The following is a 22,597-nucleotide window of genomic DNA, read 5'->3' on the forward strand; positions in this document are numbered from 1 at the left end:
TTACTGTTTTAGTCATTTCCAGCTGAATATTAGGTCCCACCCGCCTCTCACAGCATCTTCCCTATCTGAATCGCTTCCACTGCCCTCTAATCCTTCACTCTCACTTTCCTCATCCACGAATCTTTCATCCTCGCTCAAATTAATGGGGCAATCGTCGCTTTCTCGGTCCGAATCGCTCTCGCTGCTGGTGGCCATGATTGTAAACAATGTGCAGATGTGAGGAGCTCCACAACCTGTGACGTCACGCTACTTCCGGTACAGGCGAGGCTTTTTTATCAGCGACCAAAAGTTGCAAACTTTATCGTCGATGTTCTCTACTAAATCCTTTCAGCAAAAATATGGCAATATCGCAAAATGATCAAGTATGACACATAGAATGGACCTGCTATCCCCGTTTAAATAAGAAAATCTCATTTCAGTAGGCCTTTAAGCATTTTTTTAAAATGTTGAATAATATATGACTAAAATGGTCAAATGAAAAAACAAACCATTCTATATTGTGTGTACCAGGGGTCGGCAACCCAAAACGTTGAAAGAGCCATACAAAAACAAATATGTCTGGAGCCGCAAAAATTAAAAGCCGTATATAAGTGTTATAATGAAGGCAACACATGATGTAAGTGTCTATATTAGCCTACTATCAAAATGACTTTAAAAGTCTTATATAAGTGTTATAATGAGGGAAACACATAATGTGTGTATATTAGCTATAATAGCCTACTATCAAAATTACTATATGTCGCAGGCTGAATCAAATCTTTGTTGACAGAAATGTTGAAATGTAATATTTATTCTACACATTTGAACAACATTGGAAACCATTAGTAAATCAGAGGCTACTTAGAAGGTGAGATAACTCCTGGAAATGACTGGCTTTTAATGGTATAGATGTGTGTGTCCAAGTTAAAGGAAATGACAGGCTGTCTTCTTTTAATAGATTTATTACAATCTTTGGCAAGGTAGGTACCGTTTGCTGTGGTCTGGAACAACATGGCACACAAACAACTATCTGAAATGCAGCCAATATTACATACAAATAATGTGTCATGAGACATGCAAAACTAAATTATATACAGGAGGATAAAAGTAAAGGAAATTAAATGAGCTCAAATATACCTACAAATGAGGCATAATGATGCAATATATACATACAGCTAGCTTAAATAGCCTGTTTAGCACTCCAACAAGTCATTAACATCAACAAAGTGCACCTTTGTGCATTCACACACAGCATGAAACTTTTGGTGGATAAAATGAGACAAAGAAGGAGTGGAAGATTTTACATGTAAACAAATTGTTTACACTATGGTGAGTTCAAGAACCGCCAAAATTACTAGGACAAAATAATGTTCACCAAATACTCCTATTAAACATATTAAACAGTGGGCTTTCTAACAATTGGGAAGGTTTGTGTCATGTTTGTCCTCAAACAAAAAACATACTAAAACAAAAAGTTATTTTTCCCTCATCGTTTTCCATTTTCAATCCTTTTTTAAAAATACTCCAGGGAGCTACTAGGGCGGCGCTAAAGACCCGCGGGTTGCTGACCCCCGGTGTATACCTTTGGCCAAGACATTTGGCATCTTGGCCACTGTAAATACAGCAACCAGTGTTCTAAATGTAGAAGTTATATACATCTCACATACCTGTCTTTGTGTGTTAGTTTGAAAAATGACGCATTTTCTTTTTTGGGTTGTCAAGTTGTGCAATCTGAAGCTGAGCAGTGTGCCGAGGACATCGATTAAAGTGGTATCTTGACCATGGCGTTCAGCAAAAGTAGTGGTAAGGTAAGCGGTCTTGCTCCTGCTCTACCGTCTTAAATAGTAACAGTAATTCAGTACAGTATGAGTCATTTTGAAATATTAACTTAGGCCTAAAACGAAATTAAATATGATTGGATTTTGTCTCCGTCAACATTTCCGTCTGTTTTTATTTAACTAAATTGTCAATTAATTTAATGATTGTTTTAGTCAACATGCATTTGTTGTGATTCACTATAGTTAAAGTTAAAGTACCAATGATTGTCACACACACAGTCCTATTTTAGTCAGGGGAAAATAAGTCGTTGAACTAAGACGAACATTTTTAATAAACAAAATTAACACTGAAACCAAAAGGACTTTTCTTTAATTTTTAATCAGAATCAGATTTATAAGCCAAGTATGTTTAACACACAAGGAATTTGACTTAGTGGACTGTTCTCTTTGTTCCTGTGTAACCAGTTTAAAAACTTTTTTTTTCTAATTATTATTCCAAATAATACATTGCAAGAATCGTTTTAAATCATGTTAAATCGAAAATGTATTCTGAATTGAACCGCCACTACGCCTGGGCCGATATTCGATAAGTCAATAAACCAACGATAATGAAAATTAAGTTGGTAAGTTTTCCAGCATCGATTAATCGCCATGTGCATACTTAAGACCATTCATTGTTCAGCGTTTGTGACCCAGTGGAGTGAATAATCGTCTCCTTCATCAAGTGTCTTGGACTCTGTGAGACGAGGCGAGGCCGCGGCTCTAACGTTCATATGGAATTTTGTGCTTTTATTCTGCGTGTTCGGCAAGAGCGGTCACTCTTTTGCATCGGTTTCTGCGACTGCGGGAGTTTGTACTACAAATAAACAGAAGTAATGACAACCGCTTTAAAACTTGCGACGGTTAGTATTACCATATTAAATTAAAATGATCAAAGAGCCCCCATTGATAACTGCACTTATATGAACGGACTGACTGACGCTAGCTTAAATTCTAACATGTAAACAACAGACTTTGGCGTCTTTCCCTATTAAGAAACGTCATTCCCCAATCTAAACATGTTACAAACACATTACTGTTTAAACAACTGAGCGACACTATTCACATTCAACATAAAGGATGTGCTGTTTTTGCACAAACTGATCGATAAACTCGACAGTGTCAAGTTGAAACAGACGGACACGAACTCCGTTCCGTTCAACAGTAAGTGAAGTCATGTGACGTCACATATGTGATGTGAAACAACTGATCACCCTTTACAATTTGAAATAAAAGATAAACATATTTAAACACACAAATACTATGGCTTTTATAACAGGACAATATTTATTGTTTCCTCTGCCAATAAAGTGTCTTTTGTCTATTTATTGTAGTTATATAAAAATAGAACTTGGTTAATAAAATTGATGCGTGTGTATAATTACTTTTTGAGCACATTCAACAATACCATGGTAATAAAGATAACCGTGATCATTTTGGTCAGCATTATTTAGCCATTTTATTTATTGTTTTGGTATGTATTGTTTTTGGTCAATTTGAGGTCCCCCACCCCTTGGCACAACCTATTTTATTGATTTTGGTTTTGATTTTTTTTTATTCAAGTGCAACATTTTGCCTACAGACAGTATATTTGATTTGTATTATTTGTTTTTGTTTTTTATTTAAAATGTTACCTTTCAATTACAATGTTAAAATATCTGATAAATACATGTTAATTGAATTTGAAGGGGTATACTTGCATTATTATTATGTATTGTCATTACATCAGTGGTTAAAATGCCTCAAATATTATCAACATTTTAAAGTCATCAGACAAATAGACAATTAGTTGCTAAGGCCAAAACATGTTTTGGTTGATGACGGCCATGTTTTTCAACTGAGCCTGCTCAGATTTTACACCCACGTGCCTGTCAGTCCCCTGAAGGTATGTACTAAATTTGGTGGTGATTCAGCTAAGCTAAGATGATTAAGGAGAAAGAAAGGATTGAGTATGAATTAGCATGTTGGTCTACTCCAGGGGCTTCTGTGTGTGAAGACCAATGTCAGTCGATAATTCATGTCATAAATCATTTTCATGCCAATTATATCAATACGGCAGAAGAGTGTTGTACTTTATTTACTCTGCTGTGATTTTAGCACCTCTCTTGGTCCAATACTAGGACTTTAAATCAAAAGGATATCAGTCTCGTGTTGCTGTAGTCCGAAAGAATGCAATTGTGGTGCTTAAATATATCAAACATTGTTGGCCTTGGGGAAGGGAAGGGAAGGGGTTTGGGGGTGGGGGGGGGGGGGTGATATACGTACACGACTGTGATGTTTATGAAGGTCATCTTCTTGTGCATAATGCATGAATCTTCCTACTCTCCGCGTGAACGTGAACCTTGGGACGAGCGTGTTGGACTTAAGTAAATCAGCCGCCGCGCTGGCATTTCTATTAACCTCCACTGTGGAACGGACACAAGCATGAATCAACTGTAAATAATATGGCGCATATTGTAAATCATGTTTTACAGCGCGAAAGAGAGAGAGAGAGAGGAGGAGACATGTTTGGGCGTCGCTTCCTTCTATTCTGCAAAGTGAAATAATGCAGCAACATAATTGTAATATTCCCTTTCGATCTGGTGTCACATCCAGTACACCAGTAATGCAAGACATAACAATATTATTTATTGAATAGTTAGTGTACAATATTACTGTAACTGCATCATCAACTGCCCAATTCCTAAATATGGCATTCAACTTGTATATTTCATTGTAAAAACAAATGATGGGAAATAACTGTACATTTTTATTTCATTTAATTGTTGTAAACATGCTATATAAATAAAGTTGCCTTGCCTTGCCTTGCCTTGCCTACATGAAAAAAATCCACTTATAAGAGGAAAATTACTGTAAATATAAAATGTATATTTAAATAATGCAACTAAGTGTTTCAGTTAGAAAAAAGTGTATTCATTGTAAGTGTCTGTGTACTGTCAAGCGCTCTATAAGTAACATGTGTTTTATCATATCTATCTTTTTTATGATGGTTTTGAAAAAATGTATTTCATAATAGATATATTTCATATAGTTTTATTTCACGGTGACACAAATTTTTGTACTAAATCCATAGGCTAAAACTAATACAATATATTGGCATAGGAATAATTGTAAATAAAAATAAAAGTCTATAGAAAATAATCAAACTTATTTTACAAATGTATTCCATAATTTTGTACTTCTTTACAGTCAGATATTTTTTTTATTTTGCGTAGTTTAAGTTTTTAAAAAATCTCAAACTAGTTTTTTGTTTTACTGGTTGAGTTTTAGTTCCTATATGCTAATTATTTTTGCTACTTTTTTTACATACTTAATAAAACACCATTGATGATAAACTTTATGACCTTTACCAATAACAACTTTTTTAAAATGTTTTGCTGGTTTGGTTTTAGTTACTATGTGCTATTTGTTTTACATATTGAAGATAAAATGTAATAATAATAAAAATGTATGACCTTTACCATGACTACAATTACAAGGTACTTTTTGAATGTTTTATAAGTTTGTTTTTTGTTTCTATTTTGTACATATTTAAAAAAAACAAAAAAAACATTTTAATTGATGTACTGATGACCTTAACATGAAAATAATTCCAAAACAAAATAATTAAGATAATAATCGTAACAATAATACGCTTTATTTCCTTACGTCTGTTTTATTTTTGTACCCTAAAAACTGTAAGTTATATAAAAGTGATAACACATGATAATAGTAATGATAAACTTATGACTTTTACCATGACAAAAATGACAAGTTTAAAAATGCTTTTTATTTGTTTTACTAATTTAGTTTTTGTTTTATATGCTAATTATTATTATTATTGTTTAAATTTTAAAAAATAAACTATATTTTAATTGATAAACTGATGGCCTCTAACATGAAAATAATTCCTAAACAATAGACATATTGATAATAATAATCATACTAATAATCTTATTAGCACACTTTTTATTCTTTAAAACACTTGTACGTTTTCATAAAATCTACCCAGTTACAGCCTACAAATGTTAAATGATAATACAAAAGTGACAACACATATGACAATAAATAGCATTACAATAATACATGTGTACTGTACGTATGTAAATATAAATGTATAGATCAATGTTATCCCATGAGAGCCAGCGTCCCCTGCAGTGGACATTTGTTTGTTAATTATGAAGGACGTTGTCACTCAGGATCATTCAAATCAGATACAAATGATGATTGACATGTTAGACCAGCCAATGACTGCATGATATTGAGTTTGTGCATGAGTGTTTCTTTACCATTGTTGGGCTGCGAGCGCCCCCTAGTAGACCACTAAAAAAAATGTCTGTTTCTCAGCTGTGGTCCGTATGGGTTGCAACAGTACTCAGTTGTAATACACTTTTCCACCACGTGTGGCAGTAATGACAATATCAGACAAACAGAAGAAGTCTGGAGCTAAAGTCATAGAGCAGTTTCTTAAGCGCAAAAAATATGACTAAAGTGGTGTATTTTCATTTGTACTTTAATTTTATTGACAGTTTATTTAGGAATGTATGTATTATTATTAATTTTTTACTTTAGTTAGAATGTTTTTTTTTAGCACTGTGTAATTGCATGTAAATTAATTTTTCATCAGTTTTGCAGTAAATTTGATCAGTATTTGTTTTTGTAATCAGCCTGACCTAAGCCTTGATCATAATCTTTGTGATTAACACATGCTTTCATATCATTTAACAAAGTGTATCCTGTTCAACTGTAAGTAGGTCAGATATTATTATTGAATACGAATAAAATAGACTTAGACTTAGACAGACTTTAATGATCCACAAGGGAAATTGTTCCACACAGTAGCTCAGTTACAAAGGATGGAAAGGACAATGCAGGTATAAAATAGACAAAAAATGTACCGTAGTAGCAACATAAAATATAACATATGTAATATTTACATCATATATGTACAGTATATGATATATACTGATATATTATATTATATGTTTATATCATATATATACAATGTATAACAATTACCATGTACAATATTACAGTATATGTAACAGTTGCAGCATAAAATAGAGAGTAGATCCAGCAGAAAATAGACATTATAAACAAAGAAAAGTAGCTAACAGGAGGTGTCAGGTAATAGACAGATATCATCTATTGCTGTATGGTGAGTGATTATACAGCTGGATGGAGTGCGGAATGAAGGAGTTCTTGAATCGAACACTGTGGGAACGAAGCTGAAGTAGCCTGTTGGAGTATGAACTCCAATCAAATCAGGAGTAATATTAATATTTGAATGTAGTGGAAAAGTTGGGCCTCCAGGTCAAAAAGGTGAAGAGTCCCTTATATAACGTAACCAACCAATGAATTATTTGTGCATGCTCACATTGAAAGAAAAGTGTTGACCTCTGAGAGACCGCCACCCGTCAGCAATCCGTTGTAACGAGATGAAGAACTTTTATCTTTGGAGTGTGAAGATGCCTCTACCAATTCATGATGGAAGTGCAGTCGCCATTCTCTGTTTTTGGTAGGCGGCGTGCAAGATCCCTTCATGTGCGTATCAAAGGGTAAACTAATGCAAAATGCATATGGCCCCCGGCGCTAAAGATGGATCGGCGTGCTAAAAGCTCCAAACATCTGTGTAAACACATGGCCTTTCTCCAAGCGTGGAGACAATGTTCTCATGGCCCTGAGATAGATGTCCCAGGCAATACACCGTGCCCTCAGGCCGCGCAGCCATGGATTCTCAACATCTTGCAGCAATATCTGAAAAGCAAAGACAATTTCACGTTTGCCTTTTTTCCCTTTGACCCTTGGCTGCATATTAACCCTTTCACATCCTCTGTACCACTGAAAAATGTAACCATGCGGGGGTCCTTTTGATATTTTTTATTATCAAAACAAATACAATATATAGATTTATTTTTTTTAACCTTTACGGCTCGCCCTCAAGTTTGGTTCTGGAAGGGTCTCCGTCATAAAAATGTTAAAAATAAGTCTTATTTTTAAAAATTATTATTCAACACATACATCTCTAGATCAACTTAAGGTATCTCCATCAATATAAAATAAAATAAAAACACAACCTTGTTTTTTTATTGGAAAAAACACAAAATATGCAATAGTTCCCCCAAAAAAAATTTAATGTGGGATATTTGGTGTGAAGTAATTGGATCCGAGGATAGGTCAAATTTGTAACACCATTATTTTTAATTCATTATTATTTTTTGAGCAATGACTGTTAAAAAACAATACTAAAATTGTTTGAAAATAAGTAATTCTTTTTTTTTTTACTTTTTAACACTCAACTTCAGACCTATCCGTCGATAGTACGTTTTTATATTTTTATTTTATTTGTTTTAATTTATCTTTGTTTTTTATATGGCAAACACCTACAATTTGCACTATTTTTCCCCAAAAAATATTTAAAAGTGGAGTGTTTTATGTGAATTAATTGGAGCCTTGAATAGGTCAATAATTCATAACAACATTCATTTGTATTCATTACTATTTTTGGTGCGATAACAGCTTTTAAAGACAAAAACGGCCTACTTGGTATGTAACAATTGTATGTAACTACTATGGCGTATGTAACTAGCGTATGTAACAATCGTATGTAACTACTATAGTGTATGTACCAAGCGCCTGTAACTACTATAGCAGATGTAACTACTGTAGCGTATATAACTACTATATTGTATGTAACAAGCGTATGTAACTACTATAGTGTATGTAACAATCGTATGTAACTACTATAATGTATGTACCAAGCGCCTGTAACTACTGTAGCGTATTTAACTACTATAGTGTATGTAACAATTGTATGTAACTACTATAGCGTATGTAACTAGCGTATGTAACAATCGTATGTAACTACTATAGTGTATGTGCCAAGCGCCTGTAACTATTATAGCAGATGTAACTACTGTAGCGTATATAACTACTATATTGTATGTAACAAGCGTATGTAACTACTATAGTGTATGTAACAATCGTACGTAACTACTATAATGTATGTACCAAGAGCCTGTAACTACTGTAGCGTATGTAACTACTATAGTGTATGTACCAAGCGTCTGTAACTACTATAGCAGATGTAACTACTGTAGCGTATATAACTACAATAGCGTATGTAACAAGCGTATATAACTAGCATATGTAACAATCGTATGTAACTACTATAGTGTATTTAACAAGCGTATATAACTACTATAGTGTATGTAACAAGCGTATATAACTAGCATATGTAACAATCGTATGTAACTACTATAGTGTATTTAACAAGCGTATATAACTACTATAGCGTATGTAACAAGTGTATACAACTAGCATATGTAACAATCGTATGTAACTACTATAGTGTATTTAACAAGCGTATATAACTACTATAGCGTATGTAACAAGCGTATATAACTAGCATATGTAACAATCGTATGTAACTACTATAGTGTATTTAACAAGCGTATATAACTACTATAGTGTATGTAACAAGCATATATAACTAGCGTATGTAACAATCGTATGTAACTACTGTAGTGTATGTAACAATCGTATGTAACTACTATAGTGTATGTAACAATCGTATGTAACTACTATAATGTATGTACCAAGCGTCTAACTACTATAGCGTATGTAACTACTATAGTGTATGTAACTAACATATGTAAATACTATAGTTTATGTAACAATCGTATGTAACTACTATAGTGTATGTAAGAAGCGTATGTAACAATCATGTGTAACTACTATAGTGTATGTAACTACTATAGTTTATGTAACAATCGTATGTAACTACTATAGTGTATGTAAGAAGCGTATGTAACAATCATGTAAGGCTGCAGCTAACGATTATTTTTCTATCGATTAATCTATAGATTATTTTTTCGATTAATTGGTTAATCTATAGATTATTTTTTCGATTCATCTATAGATTATTTTTCCTTTTACCGATTATTTTTTTATTCAAAATGAAGATGAAAAAATAAATGCAGGCCAGTTTTTTCAAAAGGCATGGCTTTTATTTACAAAAAAAAAGAAGTATGGCCACTCAGTCAACATTGACAACAACATGACAAAATATTCTGTAACAATGTAAACATTTAAAACTTTTAACATTTAACAAAATTAAAAGTAGCTTATTTGCTTTTTAATGTGCAAATATAAAAGTAAACATACAGTGCAAATCGTAATATTCTGCAATAGTATAAGCATTTCAAAAGTAAAAGTATTGCTTATTTGCTAAAATGTGCAAAAATAAAGATAAACATCCAATACAAAAAAGTGCCAATCTAAATATTCTGGAGCACTGTAAACATTAAGTATTGCTTTTAAAATGTGCAAAATAAACATCCAGTCCAACACAGTACACAATAACCAATTCTACTCATTCCAGTGAGTGACTAACAGTTGTAATAAAGAAAGGTTAGCATGTCTACATGCTCTGGTTCTTTTCTTGTTTACAATATTCCCAGCAGCTGAAAATAGGCGCTCAGAAGGGGTCGATGTGGCTGGAACTGAGAGCTAATTACCGGTAGCCTTCACCTCAAGCCAGGACTGCGAGTGAGCTGAGCTCCAGTTTATATTCCTAGAAGGTCAACGGGCTCATAGTAGGGATGTGCGTATCGATCCTGTGGTATCGATATATCGATACTCACACGCTACTCATTTGGCATCACTTTTCTGAAAAAAGTATCGATATAAACCAAAAAACGGCGTGTGGGGGGTGCAAGCATCACTTTCAGATGTTTTTGATGACTTACTTAAACTTACTATGTGCTGGGACACCCCTGTACCTGGCCGAGTATAGAGCTGGCCCAGTCACGTGACAGGAGACAGCCAATGAGCGTCGTCAACGTGCAACACACACACAGCCAGCCGACAGCGATGCAGCCAGGCATATCCAGTGTTGTCCAATTGTTGACTTAAAACAGGCATTGTTTTTTGTTTTTTTTTAGTAATGTTTACTGAATATTTTTGTTTAAATGATTTATCCTAAATTCAAATAATTTCCACACAGGGGAATTTACTGTTAGTTGAAAATTGCTTGAGTATTTAAAACAAGATAAGAAAGAGATAAAATTTGGAGATTCTTCATCTTTGCATTACAGTTTTATTTTTTTCCAAGAAAATCTTGAAATATATGATTGAATGTGATTTTGGTTTTAATCTGTAACATCATTTCTTACATTTCGAAAACATTAGCCTATTTCATATTTCATTAATTGCTAATTATATCACAAACTTTAAAAAATAACTGCAGCTTCTTGCGATTCGGATTTGACAGTTAATTGGAAAGCCCTAATATCTAATTATTATTATATATAATATATAATTATTATTATATATAATATTTAATTTATTTTTCATATTTATGTTATTTATTTTAATTTTACTTTTATTATATATTGACCATAATAAATGTGGTATAAATAGTCTGTTTTTGTCTTGTGATTTGTCTTAAATAATAACAATAGTAATAATATTTTTGACTGACAAAAATTGCCAATAAGAAATTAATGGTATCGGTATCGATGAAAAGGCAAGATAAAGTATCGGTATCGTATCGAATCCTAAAAGTGTGGTATTGCCCATCCCTAGCTCATAGTGATGTTACTAGTAGTTGACTGGGAGGTGTTTATTATCATTTGGGGAGAGTCCGCTGCCTGATGCTCACCTGCTAAACACCTATCTGCTCCACGCTGAAGCGCTGACTACATGCGCTCTGAATACACACTGCTGATTGGCTGGTAACGTTTTGAATACGCACTGCTGATTGGCTGATAACGCTTTGTATAACGCTTTGTGTGTACCAATCAGATGGTTGTGTGGGTGGGACAATGCTGCGTGCTGAGACAGAGGCAGCCGCAGAAGGAGCGAAGCAGCTTGTTAACACTTTAGCAGCTAAAGTTAGCTTTAGCTTAGAAACTCGTTCGGTACACCCCCGTACCGAACCGAAAGCCCCGTACCGAAACGGTTCAATACAAAACACGTACCGTTACACCCCTAGCAGATACAAATGACACATTCATGTTTTTGTGTAATGATGACAACGTATACTCGCACGGACGATTGACTAGTTGATGGTTTTCTTTTCAAGTGTTCGTTCATAGCCGTTGTGCTGCTATGATAGGCCATTTCCGCTCGACACAGTGTGCATACAACAACTTTATTAGGCCGTGTATTGAAATACTCCCACACTTTTGATCACTTTTGGCGTGATTTTTTCCCCCTCGCTCGCACAGTCTGCTTTGCGCTCCGCCATGACGGTAGTGTGACGTAAATATGCGACGCGTCGACGCACAAAAACGGCGTCGACGTATTTACGTAACCGATGACGTCGACTACGTCGACGCGTCGTTTCAGCCTTACAATCATGTGTAACTACTATAGTGTATGTAACTACTATAGTGTATGTAACAAGTGTATGTAATTATTATAGTGTATGTAACAAGTGTATGTAACTATTATAGTGTATGTAACAAGTGCATGTAACTACTATAGAGTATGTAACTAGCTTAGGTACCTAGTGTATGTAGCTAACATATGTAGCTAGCGTATGTCGTGGATATATGTAGTTAGCTTATGTAGTTTGCGTATGTTGCGGACATATGTAGTTAGCTTATGTAGCTAGCGTATGTAACATAGTAACTATAGTGTATGTAACAAGCGTATATAACTAGTGTATGTAACAATTGTATGTAACTACTATAGTGTATATAACTTGTGTATGTAACAATCGTATGTAACTACTATAGTGTATGTAACAAGCGTATATAACTAGCGTATGTAACAATCGTATGTAACTACTATAATGTATGAACCAAGCGTCTGTAACTACTATAGCGTATGAAACTACTATAGTGTATGTAACTAGCGTATGTAAATACTATAGTTTATGTAACAATCATATGTAACTACTATAGTGTATGTAAGAAGCGTATGTAACTACTATAGTGTATGTAATTATTATAGTGTATGTAACTATTATAGTGAATGTAACTATTATAGTGTATGTAACAAGTGTATGTAACTAGTTTAGCGTATATAACTAGCTTAGGTACCTAGTGTATGTAGCTAACATATGTAGCTAACATATCGCGGACATATGTAGTTAGCTTATGTATCTAGCGTATGTAACTAGCTTAGGTACCTAGTGTATGTAGCTAGCGTATGTCGCGAACATATGTAGCTAGCGTAAGTGGCATACGATAAGCAAAACAGCGTATTAGCTTTGTCAGCACTTCTTGTTGTTGTTGAAGCCAATTATTCCCAAGTGAGGCGTTTTAAATGAGCAAAGGGAACAAGAAGAGAGGAGAAAGAACAGCGTCTTCCTTGTGTTTGCCGTAGTTTTAATTCAGTTAATAGCCCAAAGGTAAAGATTTATCTGCTCTTGTCAATTCACCTCAGCCTCAACGTGAAGCGCCAAGGTCACTTTTCCCTGGTCTGGCCCACAGGATTAAACTGTCATGTCTGTCTAATAGGCAGCAGAGGGAATCATTAGTCCAGCTCAGCTGCCTGACTGATAGGCCTTTCAGTCCAATCATGGGAGTGTGCCGCCACGGGCCAGCCACTATTGACACTGTGTCACCGCTGAGAGGACGACGCCTTAATCAGCCGGGACACTCTCAACATTGATTTGACAAGCTGCCGTAATGACCCCTTGTTTTGCTAAAGGATCGCTGTTTATCCACCGTGGCACTCGTGCGCTCCGAGCGCAGCGTCGCCGTGGAAACCGGCGTCACGAGGCCAGCCTGTGGCGACCGCGCCTTGCTTGCTTATCTGTTAGCCACGCTGGGTCTTTAAGTCCGTGACGCGGATCGATCGTACGGCGGAAACTCTCAGGTCCAAATTTCATCATCTGTTTATATTTTGAAACATAATCGTCAATGGAACGTTTCTATATGTTAGCATGCACCCATTGTTAGCAAGGTAGCATATTTGGCACTTTCTGTAACCACGTTGCTATCTGTTAGCTTGTTAGCATTGTAACATATTTGGCACTTTCTGTAGTCACATTGCTATATGTTAGCATGTGCCCATTGTAGGGCTGCAACAACTAATCGATTAAAATCGATTATAAAAATAGTTGGCGATTAATTTAGTCATCGATTCGTTGGATCTATGCTATGCGCATGCGCAGAGGCTACTTTTTTTAATTTTTAATTTTTTTAAATTTTTTTAGTATACCTTTATTTATAAACTGCAACATTTACAAACAGCTGAGAAACAATAATCAAAATAAGTATGGTGCCAGTATGCTGTTTTTTTTCAATAAAATACTGGAAAGGATAAAAATGTAGTTTGTCTCTTTTATCCGATTATTAATCGATTAATTGAAGTAATAATCGACAGATCAAGGTTTCTCATAGTCATTCACATCGACGTCCCTTGTGTGGGCTCTGTGCTGAGGATGTCGTTGTGGCTTGTGCAGCCCTTTGAGACTTTTGTGATTTAGGGCTATATAAATAAACCTTGATTGATTGATTGATCGATGATCAAATTGTTGTTAGTTGCAGCCCTAACCCATTGTTAGCAAGGTAGCATATTTGGCACTTTCTGTAACCACATTGCTATCTGTTAGCTTGGTAACATATTTGGCACTTTCTGTAGTCACATTGCTATATGTTAGCATGTACCCATTGTTAGCACGGTAGCATATTTGGTACGTTCTGTAACCACATTGCTATCTGTTAGCTTGGTAACATATTTGGCACTTTCTGTAGTCACATTGCTATATGTTAGCATGTGCCCATTGTTAGAATTGTAGCATATTTGACACTTGCTGTACTCACATTAGCATGTACCCATTGTTAGCATGGTAGCATATTTGGATTTTTCTGTACACGCATTGTGATCTGTTAGCATGTTTTCTATAGTCACATTTCTATATGTTAGCTACCATGAATTGATTAACGTGGACCCCGACTTAAACAAGTTGAAAAACTTATTCAGGTGTTACCATTTAGTGGTCAATTGTACGGAATATGTACTGTACTGTGCAATCTACTAATACAAGTTTCAATCAATCAATCAAGCGCGTACCCATTGTTTGCATTGTAGCATATTTGGCTCGTTTTGTACTCTGATTGTTATGTTAGCATCTACCCATTGTTAGCATTGTAGCATTTTTGACACTTGCTGTGTTCACGTTAGCATGTACCCATTGTTAGCATGGTAGCATATTTGGATTTTTTTTTTTGCGATCTGTTAGCATGGTAACGTACTTGTCACTTTCTCTACTCATATTGCTATACGTTAGCATGTTACCCACTGTTAGGATGGGCGCGCATTTGGCACATTATGTACTTGCAACGCGATCTGTTAGACTGAACGATGGCATGCTATCACTTTGGTGAACTTACTGAAAAATCACAGGGTGTAATTTTCACGCACAGGCTAGTGGTAATTTTTTCCACGATATTCTTAATACTGTAAATGCTATTGCTAGGCAGGTTTGTCTTAGCACTTTTTGTACTGCCATCTTACTACTTGTTTGCATTTTGTTAGCTGTTATAATGTTGTAATCAAAAAGGTCAACCAACGAACAAGATTTCTCTACAGAATCTCCTCTCTGGTCAACAAAAGCACCATGAAGATTCTAGCGGGAACTCTCATTCAACCCTTTTTCGATTACGCATGCACCTCCTGGTACCCCAGCAACTCCAAAACCCTCAAATCTAGACTCCAAACATCCCAGAACAAACTAGTCAGGTTACTTCTAGACCTCCACTCCTACCCACTTCTCCAAAGTGGGCTGGCTCAGGGTGGAGGACAGAGTAAAACAACTTGCACTGAGCCTAGTCTATAAAATTCGCTACACCTCCCTGATACCGAAGTACATGTCAAACTACTTCCTTAACGTAAATGACCGCCATAACCACAACACCAGGGGGAGCTCCACAAACCACGTTAAACCCAGATTCCGATCTAACAAAGGTCTTAACTAATTGTCCTTCTATGCCACATCAATATGGAATGCACTCCCAACAGGTGTAAAAGAAAGTGCATCTCTATCCTCCTCCAAAACCGCACTAAAAGAACACCTCCAGGCAACTACAACCCTAGACTAACACCGTCGCCCCACCACATCCCACCTCCCCGGATTGTAAATAATCAAATGTTAATACTTGTTCTTATGCTTTCTGAGCTCACTATGTTCACAACTCACTGTACATATCCTACCAAGTCAGACCTACACTGTTACAATGTCCATTTCTCAGATGATATAATTGTTGATGACTGAAGTGCTGATATCAACCAAACCTAACCCCCCCGCCCCAACCCCCTCCACATCCTACCCCCCGGATTGTAAATAATGTAAATAATTCAATGTATATACTCTGATGATTAACTTGTGTGATGACTGTATTATGCTGATAGTATATATTTGTACCATGAATTGATTAACGTGGACCCCGACTTAAACAAGTTAAAAAACCTATTCGGGTGTTACCATTTAGTGGTCAATTGTACGGAATATGTACTGTACTGTGCAATCTACTAATAAAAGTTTCAATAAATCAATCAATTATTAATTTGTACGGCTATTCCCGAAGCTATACTACTTTTAGAGGCTAAACAGACCCAGCATTCGGATCAATACTGGACTATAGGTTAGCATCAGACCAATTGTACCATGTTGCATATATTGTGGGGATCTTTATAGTTTTAAACTGTCTCTCTGTCATAATTAGGTATAGTTCTCATCCATTAATTCACATATTTTCCTCTAGGTTTCGTGAAGTGTGAGCCCTGCTACCAAGTGATCCAACCGGTGGGCATGTGCTTCTGACAAAGGTTGGTAGTAACGCAGAACATTTACTCGATTATATTTAGTAACTTTTTGAATAATTTGTACTTTTAAGATTATTTTTATTGCAACATACTTTTTACTTAAGCATTTTGGTGCAGAAGAAACGCTATTTTTAGTCAGTTGACTTCATTCCAACCGCTACATTAATTTATATTTGGGATGTGCCAATCGATCGGCCACTGATCAGCGTTTGCCGATGTTCGTGAAAAAGTATGTGATCGGCCTGTGCCGATTAATGCCTTCTAATGTCGATCCTCTCTGGCTGACATGCGGCTACCACCTAATTATGTGTCTCCATACACAGTGTGGAGCCGATCCCCTCAACTAATAATAACCATCTCTTTTACGGCAAATAAAGTCAATTTCTCAGTAGCTTGAGTGTCATTATCAAGTATCAATGACTGGAGGCTACACACGTGCTAATAGCTAAGCTAACCACTAAACTAGCTTGAAACAACACCAAGACATATCAAGTGTTTAGTAAAGTTTAAGAAGTTTACCATGAATTGATTAATGTGGACCCCGACTTAAACCATTTAAAAAACTTATTCGGGTGTTAACATTTAGTGGTCAATTGTACGGAATATGTACTGTACTGTGCAATCTACTAATAAAAGTTTCAATCAATCAATCAAAAGTGGAGATAGACGTATGTTACAGGAGGAAGTAACATGAAACTTATTAACATGAATATAACATCAATTAACAAGTAGATTAATAAGAGTTAGATAAATAATAATATAACAACTGTTTGTGTGTCAGAATTGTCACAATCAGTGCACCACATGTCAATACAAGGGTGATCAGATCGATATTTTCATTTTTTCAAAATAATTTTTTTGGTTGTTCATGTTTATAAACTCAGGGAATAATTGTGAGTAATAGATGGTATTTTTTTTAACTTTTGGTTGGTTATTATGTACTATTGTACTTTGTTTTTGCTAAAACAATTGTATGTAATAAAAGAGAATAAGGATTTATTTTTTAATATTGTGTTGATATTGTTTCACTGTCAATAATACTCACTATTAATACATTTAAAATTGTACAGTTAATATATATTGGTATCGGCCAATCTCACTCATAGATTATCAGTATCGGAATCGGCGGTATAAGAGCTTGAACGGAACATCCCTAATTTATATCATAATATGCATTAACAATGTATTGATTACTGCTTTCAAATGAAAATAATTTGGCTGGTCAAGACACTTCATCCAGCGGGCATGGTCACATGACTCTGTTCCACCAATCCAACGTAAGCACTCGCAACCTTTGATTCCATTGGACCAGACTGGCAGTCACATGAACACACTGTAAAAAGTGACAAATCCTATACGATTCAGCACAACTTTAGTGTTTACTTACAAACTATGAAACATAACATATGTACATATACAGTATATTTAAGTATATATATGAAATGTTCACATTTCAGCCTACAATAATTCCACTTTCAACTAGAGAAAGCTTATTGTAAGTTGTAAAGGATATTTGTTTTAGCTGCTCATATGCTAACATTAACCCTGTTATAACGTCATAAGTGACTGTAAAAAGTACATCTTTTGTACTACATGTAGTAGTAGTAGTAACACACACACCAACTACAGTTGTAGTTCAGGCACCATTGGAAAATAGCTACTAAATGAATCAGAAGTTACTCACCAGTTACTTGAGTAGTTTTTTCATATATACAAAATTTGGATGACTACTTTTTATTTTATTTATATTACTCTGAAGTAACTCTACTCTTACTTGAGTACAATGTTTGGCTACTCTACCCAACTCTGGCCCCAGTGTGTAGGGATGGGTACCGTTCACATTTGAACAGATACGGTACCATTTCCTGGTCCCAAGGAATTTTCGTTTCTTTTGTGTGTGTTAATAGTTTTTGATAGTTTTAAATGAGCTGTTTATAACTGTGCTGTCCATTTTGTTACATCTCGTTTTCTTACACATTTAAGTCTCATTTGCAATGCAGTTCCAAGACATTCAATGGCAGTAATGGATTGGCTAACTAGCAAGTAGGTTTTCCAGGAACCTGAATGAGTTATGTTGCGCTCTGCAAAGTGTGTATACTGTAAGTATTGCGCTTATTACACACCAGCTGTTTGATTGTAACGTGCATCCTCGTTGTAGATTTCATTGCCAAATTTGGAGCTGCCATGTAAAATCACTAATGCTAATGGCAGCCTGTCAGTGGCAAATCCAGTGTGAATTAGCATCAAGCTAACATTTTGGAACACTGGAGGCTTATTTTACGTTTGAGCGTTTTCTACCAAGTATACTTGCTTTGTTGGTGTTGAAAATTGCAACATTACTTAGGAGTTTGGCTGAGTGCTTTGAGTCGGTGTTTAGTGGTCACGTGCAACACCGGTTTCGAAAACCGTTGGATTTTACATGAATCAATACTACAGATGTCCGATAATATCAGCCGATAAATGCTTTAAAATGTAATCTCGGAAATTATCTGTATCATTTTTTTTATTATCGGTATCGTTTTTTTTAGGTTTTTTTTTATTAAATCAACATAAAAAACACAAGATACACTTACAATTAGTACACCAACCCAAAAAACCTCCCTCCCCCATTTACTCATTCACACAAAAGGGTTGTTTCTTTCTGTTATTAATATTCTGGTTCCTACATTATATATCAATATATATCAATACAGTCTGCAAGGGATACAGTCCGTAAGCACACATGATTGTGTGTGCTGCTGGTCCACTAATAATACTAACCTTTAACAGTTCATTTTACTAATTTTCATTCATTACTAGTTTCTATGTAACTGTTTTTATATTGTTTTACTTTCTTTTTTATTCAAGAAAATGTTTTTAATTTATCTTATTTTATTTTATTAATTTTTTAAAAAAGGACCTTATCTTCACCATACCTGGTTGTCCAAATTAGGCATAATGTGTTAATTCCACGACTGTATATATCGGTATCGGTAATTAAGAGTTGGACAATATCGGAATATTGGATATCGGCAAAAAGCCATTATCGGACATCCCTAATCAATACCCAGTAGAACCAACATAATTCAGTTGGTGCCTATAAAAGTGTCTACCAGTGTACGACTGTAAATGCTGCCTGGCTGGTGTTTAGGTGCACCAAATTAAAAGCCCCCGGATTCAGACAAAAATAGGAGAACACAATACATAGTTGTTTAATTTGTTGAAAATACAAATAAACAATAAATTTACAAGCCTATTAGTAGTATACATAACTTAGCAGCATTGTTTTTGTGGCCACAAGTTAAGAGCGAAACATTTCACATTGTTAAGACATTTTCTAATTCAATCGAAACTGAAGCCTCTTCTCGCAGCTGTGGGCTCTCTGGAGTCCTCCGTTGGCTGAAGCACTGCCCTCTGGTGGTACCAGTGACACATCTTAGTCAAACACACGCTAAAGCGGATATGCTTTGATCACAGGGATGTAACATGGAACGTATGATAGAGCTGTTTTCACGGGGGTGTCAAAGAAATAATACAAACGCGTATGTATCATCGGGCAGTGCTTCCAGCCAAAGGAGGACTTCATTACGCCCACGTTATGCGATACGTGGCTTCAACATTCTACCGTTTTGTTTTTGGTGATTTTGTTGTTAGCAAAACAGCTCTATCATATTTGGAAGAAAGCCAGTGACATTACGTTGTGAAAAAAGGCAAAGGTAAGTCGACGACAAACAGTAAGGCTGGAGCTGAGTGTCATTGGTAACAACTGGCCCTAATCACAAATGTCGTGAACCAACGGTGGCCATCGCTGTACAGAAGAAGTGTGCAAACACAGACAAGTGTGAATGTTGTTGGTCAACAGTCAGCTGGGAAGGCAACTTTTATTTGGTGCTCAGCTCCAGCCGCCCGCAACGGTTTGATTGTCTACGTATTTGTCCCCCACTCTAGGATTCCAGATGCCGGCCTTCGTCGTCCGCTTCCCCGATGGGGACCGAGCTGCCGGCGATCTTGTTGTTGGCGAGCGTATTCACAGGCTTGATGTGCTTCATGGTCCTCAGGTGAGTGTTGTCCTGCTCATCTGTAAACCATGTCTTTTCTACAACACATCAAAGGTCTGTTAGTGCCAGGCATTAGTGGATTCTAAGGTAGAACACATCCACTGGTACTCCCGTCAGATGGAGGATCTTTGCTGTTTTTAAGGCGCTAGTAGTCAAACTGCTCCTGCCATATTGAGCTACAGTAATAACCAGCAAATTCCTGCGGAAATGTTGATGGGCCTGTTATCGTTGCTGTAAACCTCTGATTGAAGTTAGCATACTTCTAAGATGGCACCAAGTATCTAAAGCCATGATTTTTAGGTTTAATTGCATAAAATTAGTGAAAATTCCAGCATAAAAAGCTAGCATGCTAATGTTAGCATGCTAACTAATATTACATGCTAAAATTAGCCTGTAATTTAGGAGAAGTTAACTTACTTCTAAGACAGCGCCAATTATCTAACTATGATATTAAGGTTTTAACATATACAATTAGCAAAATAAAACGATAGCATTTTTTAGTGGGATAATTCTTGTGACCACTAGGTGTCAGCAAAACCAATTACTGTTCCACTTTAAGTTAAAGACAGCATAAATCAATTCCAGACGATTAATAAATAAATAGGTTAGTGTTTTCCATACCTAGCATTGCTCTCTGACCAATTTCACTTGATCAAACCTTTTCTAACATTCCTAACTACAAAATAAAAGTATGTATGATATGTGCTGATATTGTATGAGATCAACATTTCTATTGGGTCACCCCTAGTTTTCAACATCAACATAGTCCCACTAGGAACCTTACAGTTTTTAATGATGGTATGTACAGCACAATAGATGTGTGTAACTACCAAACCTAAAGGACAAGAGACTGACTTAAACGGGAACCGCACATATTTTTTGGAATTTTGCCTTTCTTCGCAATCCTTATGAGAGACAACAACACAGTTTTTTTTAATTATTTAATTTGTAATAATCAGCTTGTTTTAAGTGGCTAGCAATGCAGCTAATGAGAACAAGTCATTGTGCCTCTAAATCCCTTTAAAAATGCATTAAAAAATTGCCAACAATACTTCATTTATGTTCCGTAACCTGTATAATAACCAAGCTGTAGCAACATTGTAATTGTAAGAGTAGTAGTAACATCACCTTGTGATGGGATGCTACGGCATGAGCTGTATGCTAACTTCTGCGTCAGCAGCTGAGTTTGTAATGCACAACACTGAAATAGGACACCAGTCCTAAAAAACATGAACAAGCATATTACAGAATCTGTAAAGTATTTCATGTTTTGTTTGTAAACAGCTAGCTCGACAGTGTATGTAGTTGTACTAACAATCATGACGTACTGCGTGTATCATGATCAATATTATAGTGACTTAATCGATGGACTGTTTGGTGCAGCTGAATTGGGGTAAGCACACTGTTTATATTTCCACATAGCTTGATCCAACTCCCACATTTACAGCGTCAAGTCAGGCTGACCTCACTCTCTCGGCTACCGTCTGCTCCAACATTTCACCTTCTCTTCGTGCTCGCTTCTATAACCAGCAGTTCATCCTCCGTATATTCAGCTTCAAAAAGATAAGGTTGTGAATCCTCACTTGTACAAAAAAAGTCATCTTCATTGTCTGTTACCAAGTCTGCCATGATTGGAAGACACTCGTGTTTGTTTCGGGAAGTTGGAACGCACTTGTTGCCGGAAGTCAGAAATGTGCTGTTATGGGAACGGAAATAATTTCGCCCAGGAGATAAGTTCCGGTAGTGCATAAAATGACCAAAATACTGTAAATAGTGTACATATTGTTATGTACGTGTCTGTTTCTACATTATATATAGACTTGCAGTGTGTATACAAAACGTTGACGGAGGGTTTTGAAGTCGTTTTTTTAAATCTTTAGAATCCTAAGAAAAAGAAGACTTATGTTCTTGTCTCTCATAATCAGTGTTCTGAAAATTACTTTTAAAATGAAACTAATTATAGTCACTCATTACTTTACCAAAAAAGTAATTGAATTCCTT

General features: G+C 35.7%; 1 protein-coding gene across 6 annotated transcripts in view; it reads right to left on the reverse strand.

The window, feature by feature from the left end:
* Positions 1-19,767: 19,767 nt before the first annotated feature.
* LOC133655363 (calcium-activated potassium channel subunit alpha-1a-like) overlaps positions 19,768-22,597 on the reverse strand; it is a 157,030-nt gene continuing 154,200 nt past the window's right edge. For 5 of the 6 annotated variants that reach the window (XM_062055450.1, XM_062055445.1, XM_062055447.1 and 2 more), the window contains one exon: positions 20,459-20,634. In XM_062055450.1, the coding sequence (XP_061911434.1) occupies positions 20,613-20,634 (22 nt within the window). In that variant the 3' untranslated portion in view covers positions 20,459-20,612. Of the gene's footprint in view, positions 20,635-22,597 lie in introns of all 6 variants that reach the window. The other variant, XM_062055448.1, reaches the window with a different exon arrangement.

This window comes from Entelurus aequoreus, linkage group LG08 (genome assembly GCF_033978785.1).
Source record: "Entelurus aequoreus isolate RoL-2023_Sb linkage group LG08, RoL_Eaeq_v1.1, whole genome shotgun sequence".
NCBI lineage: Eukaryota > Metazoa > Chordata > Actinopteri > Syngnathiformes > Syngnathidae > Entelurus > Entelurus aequoreus.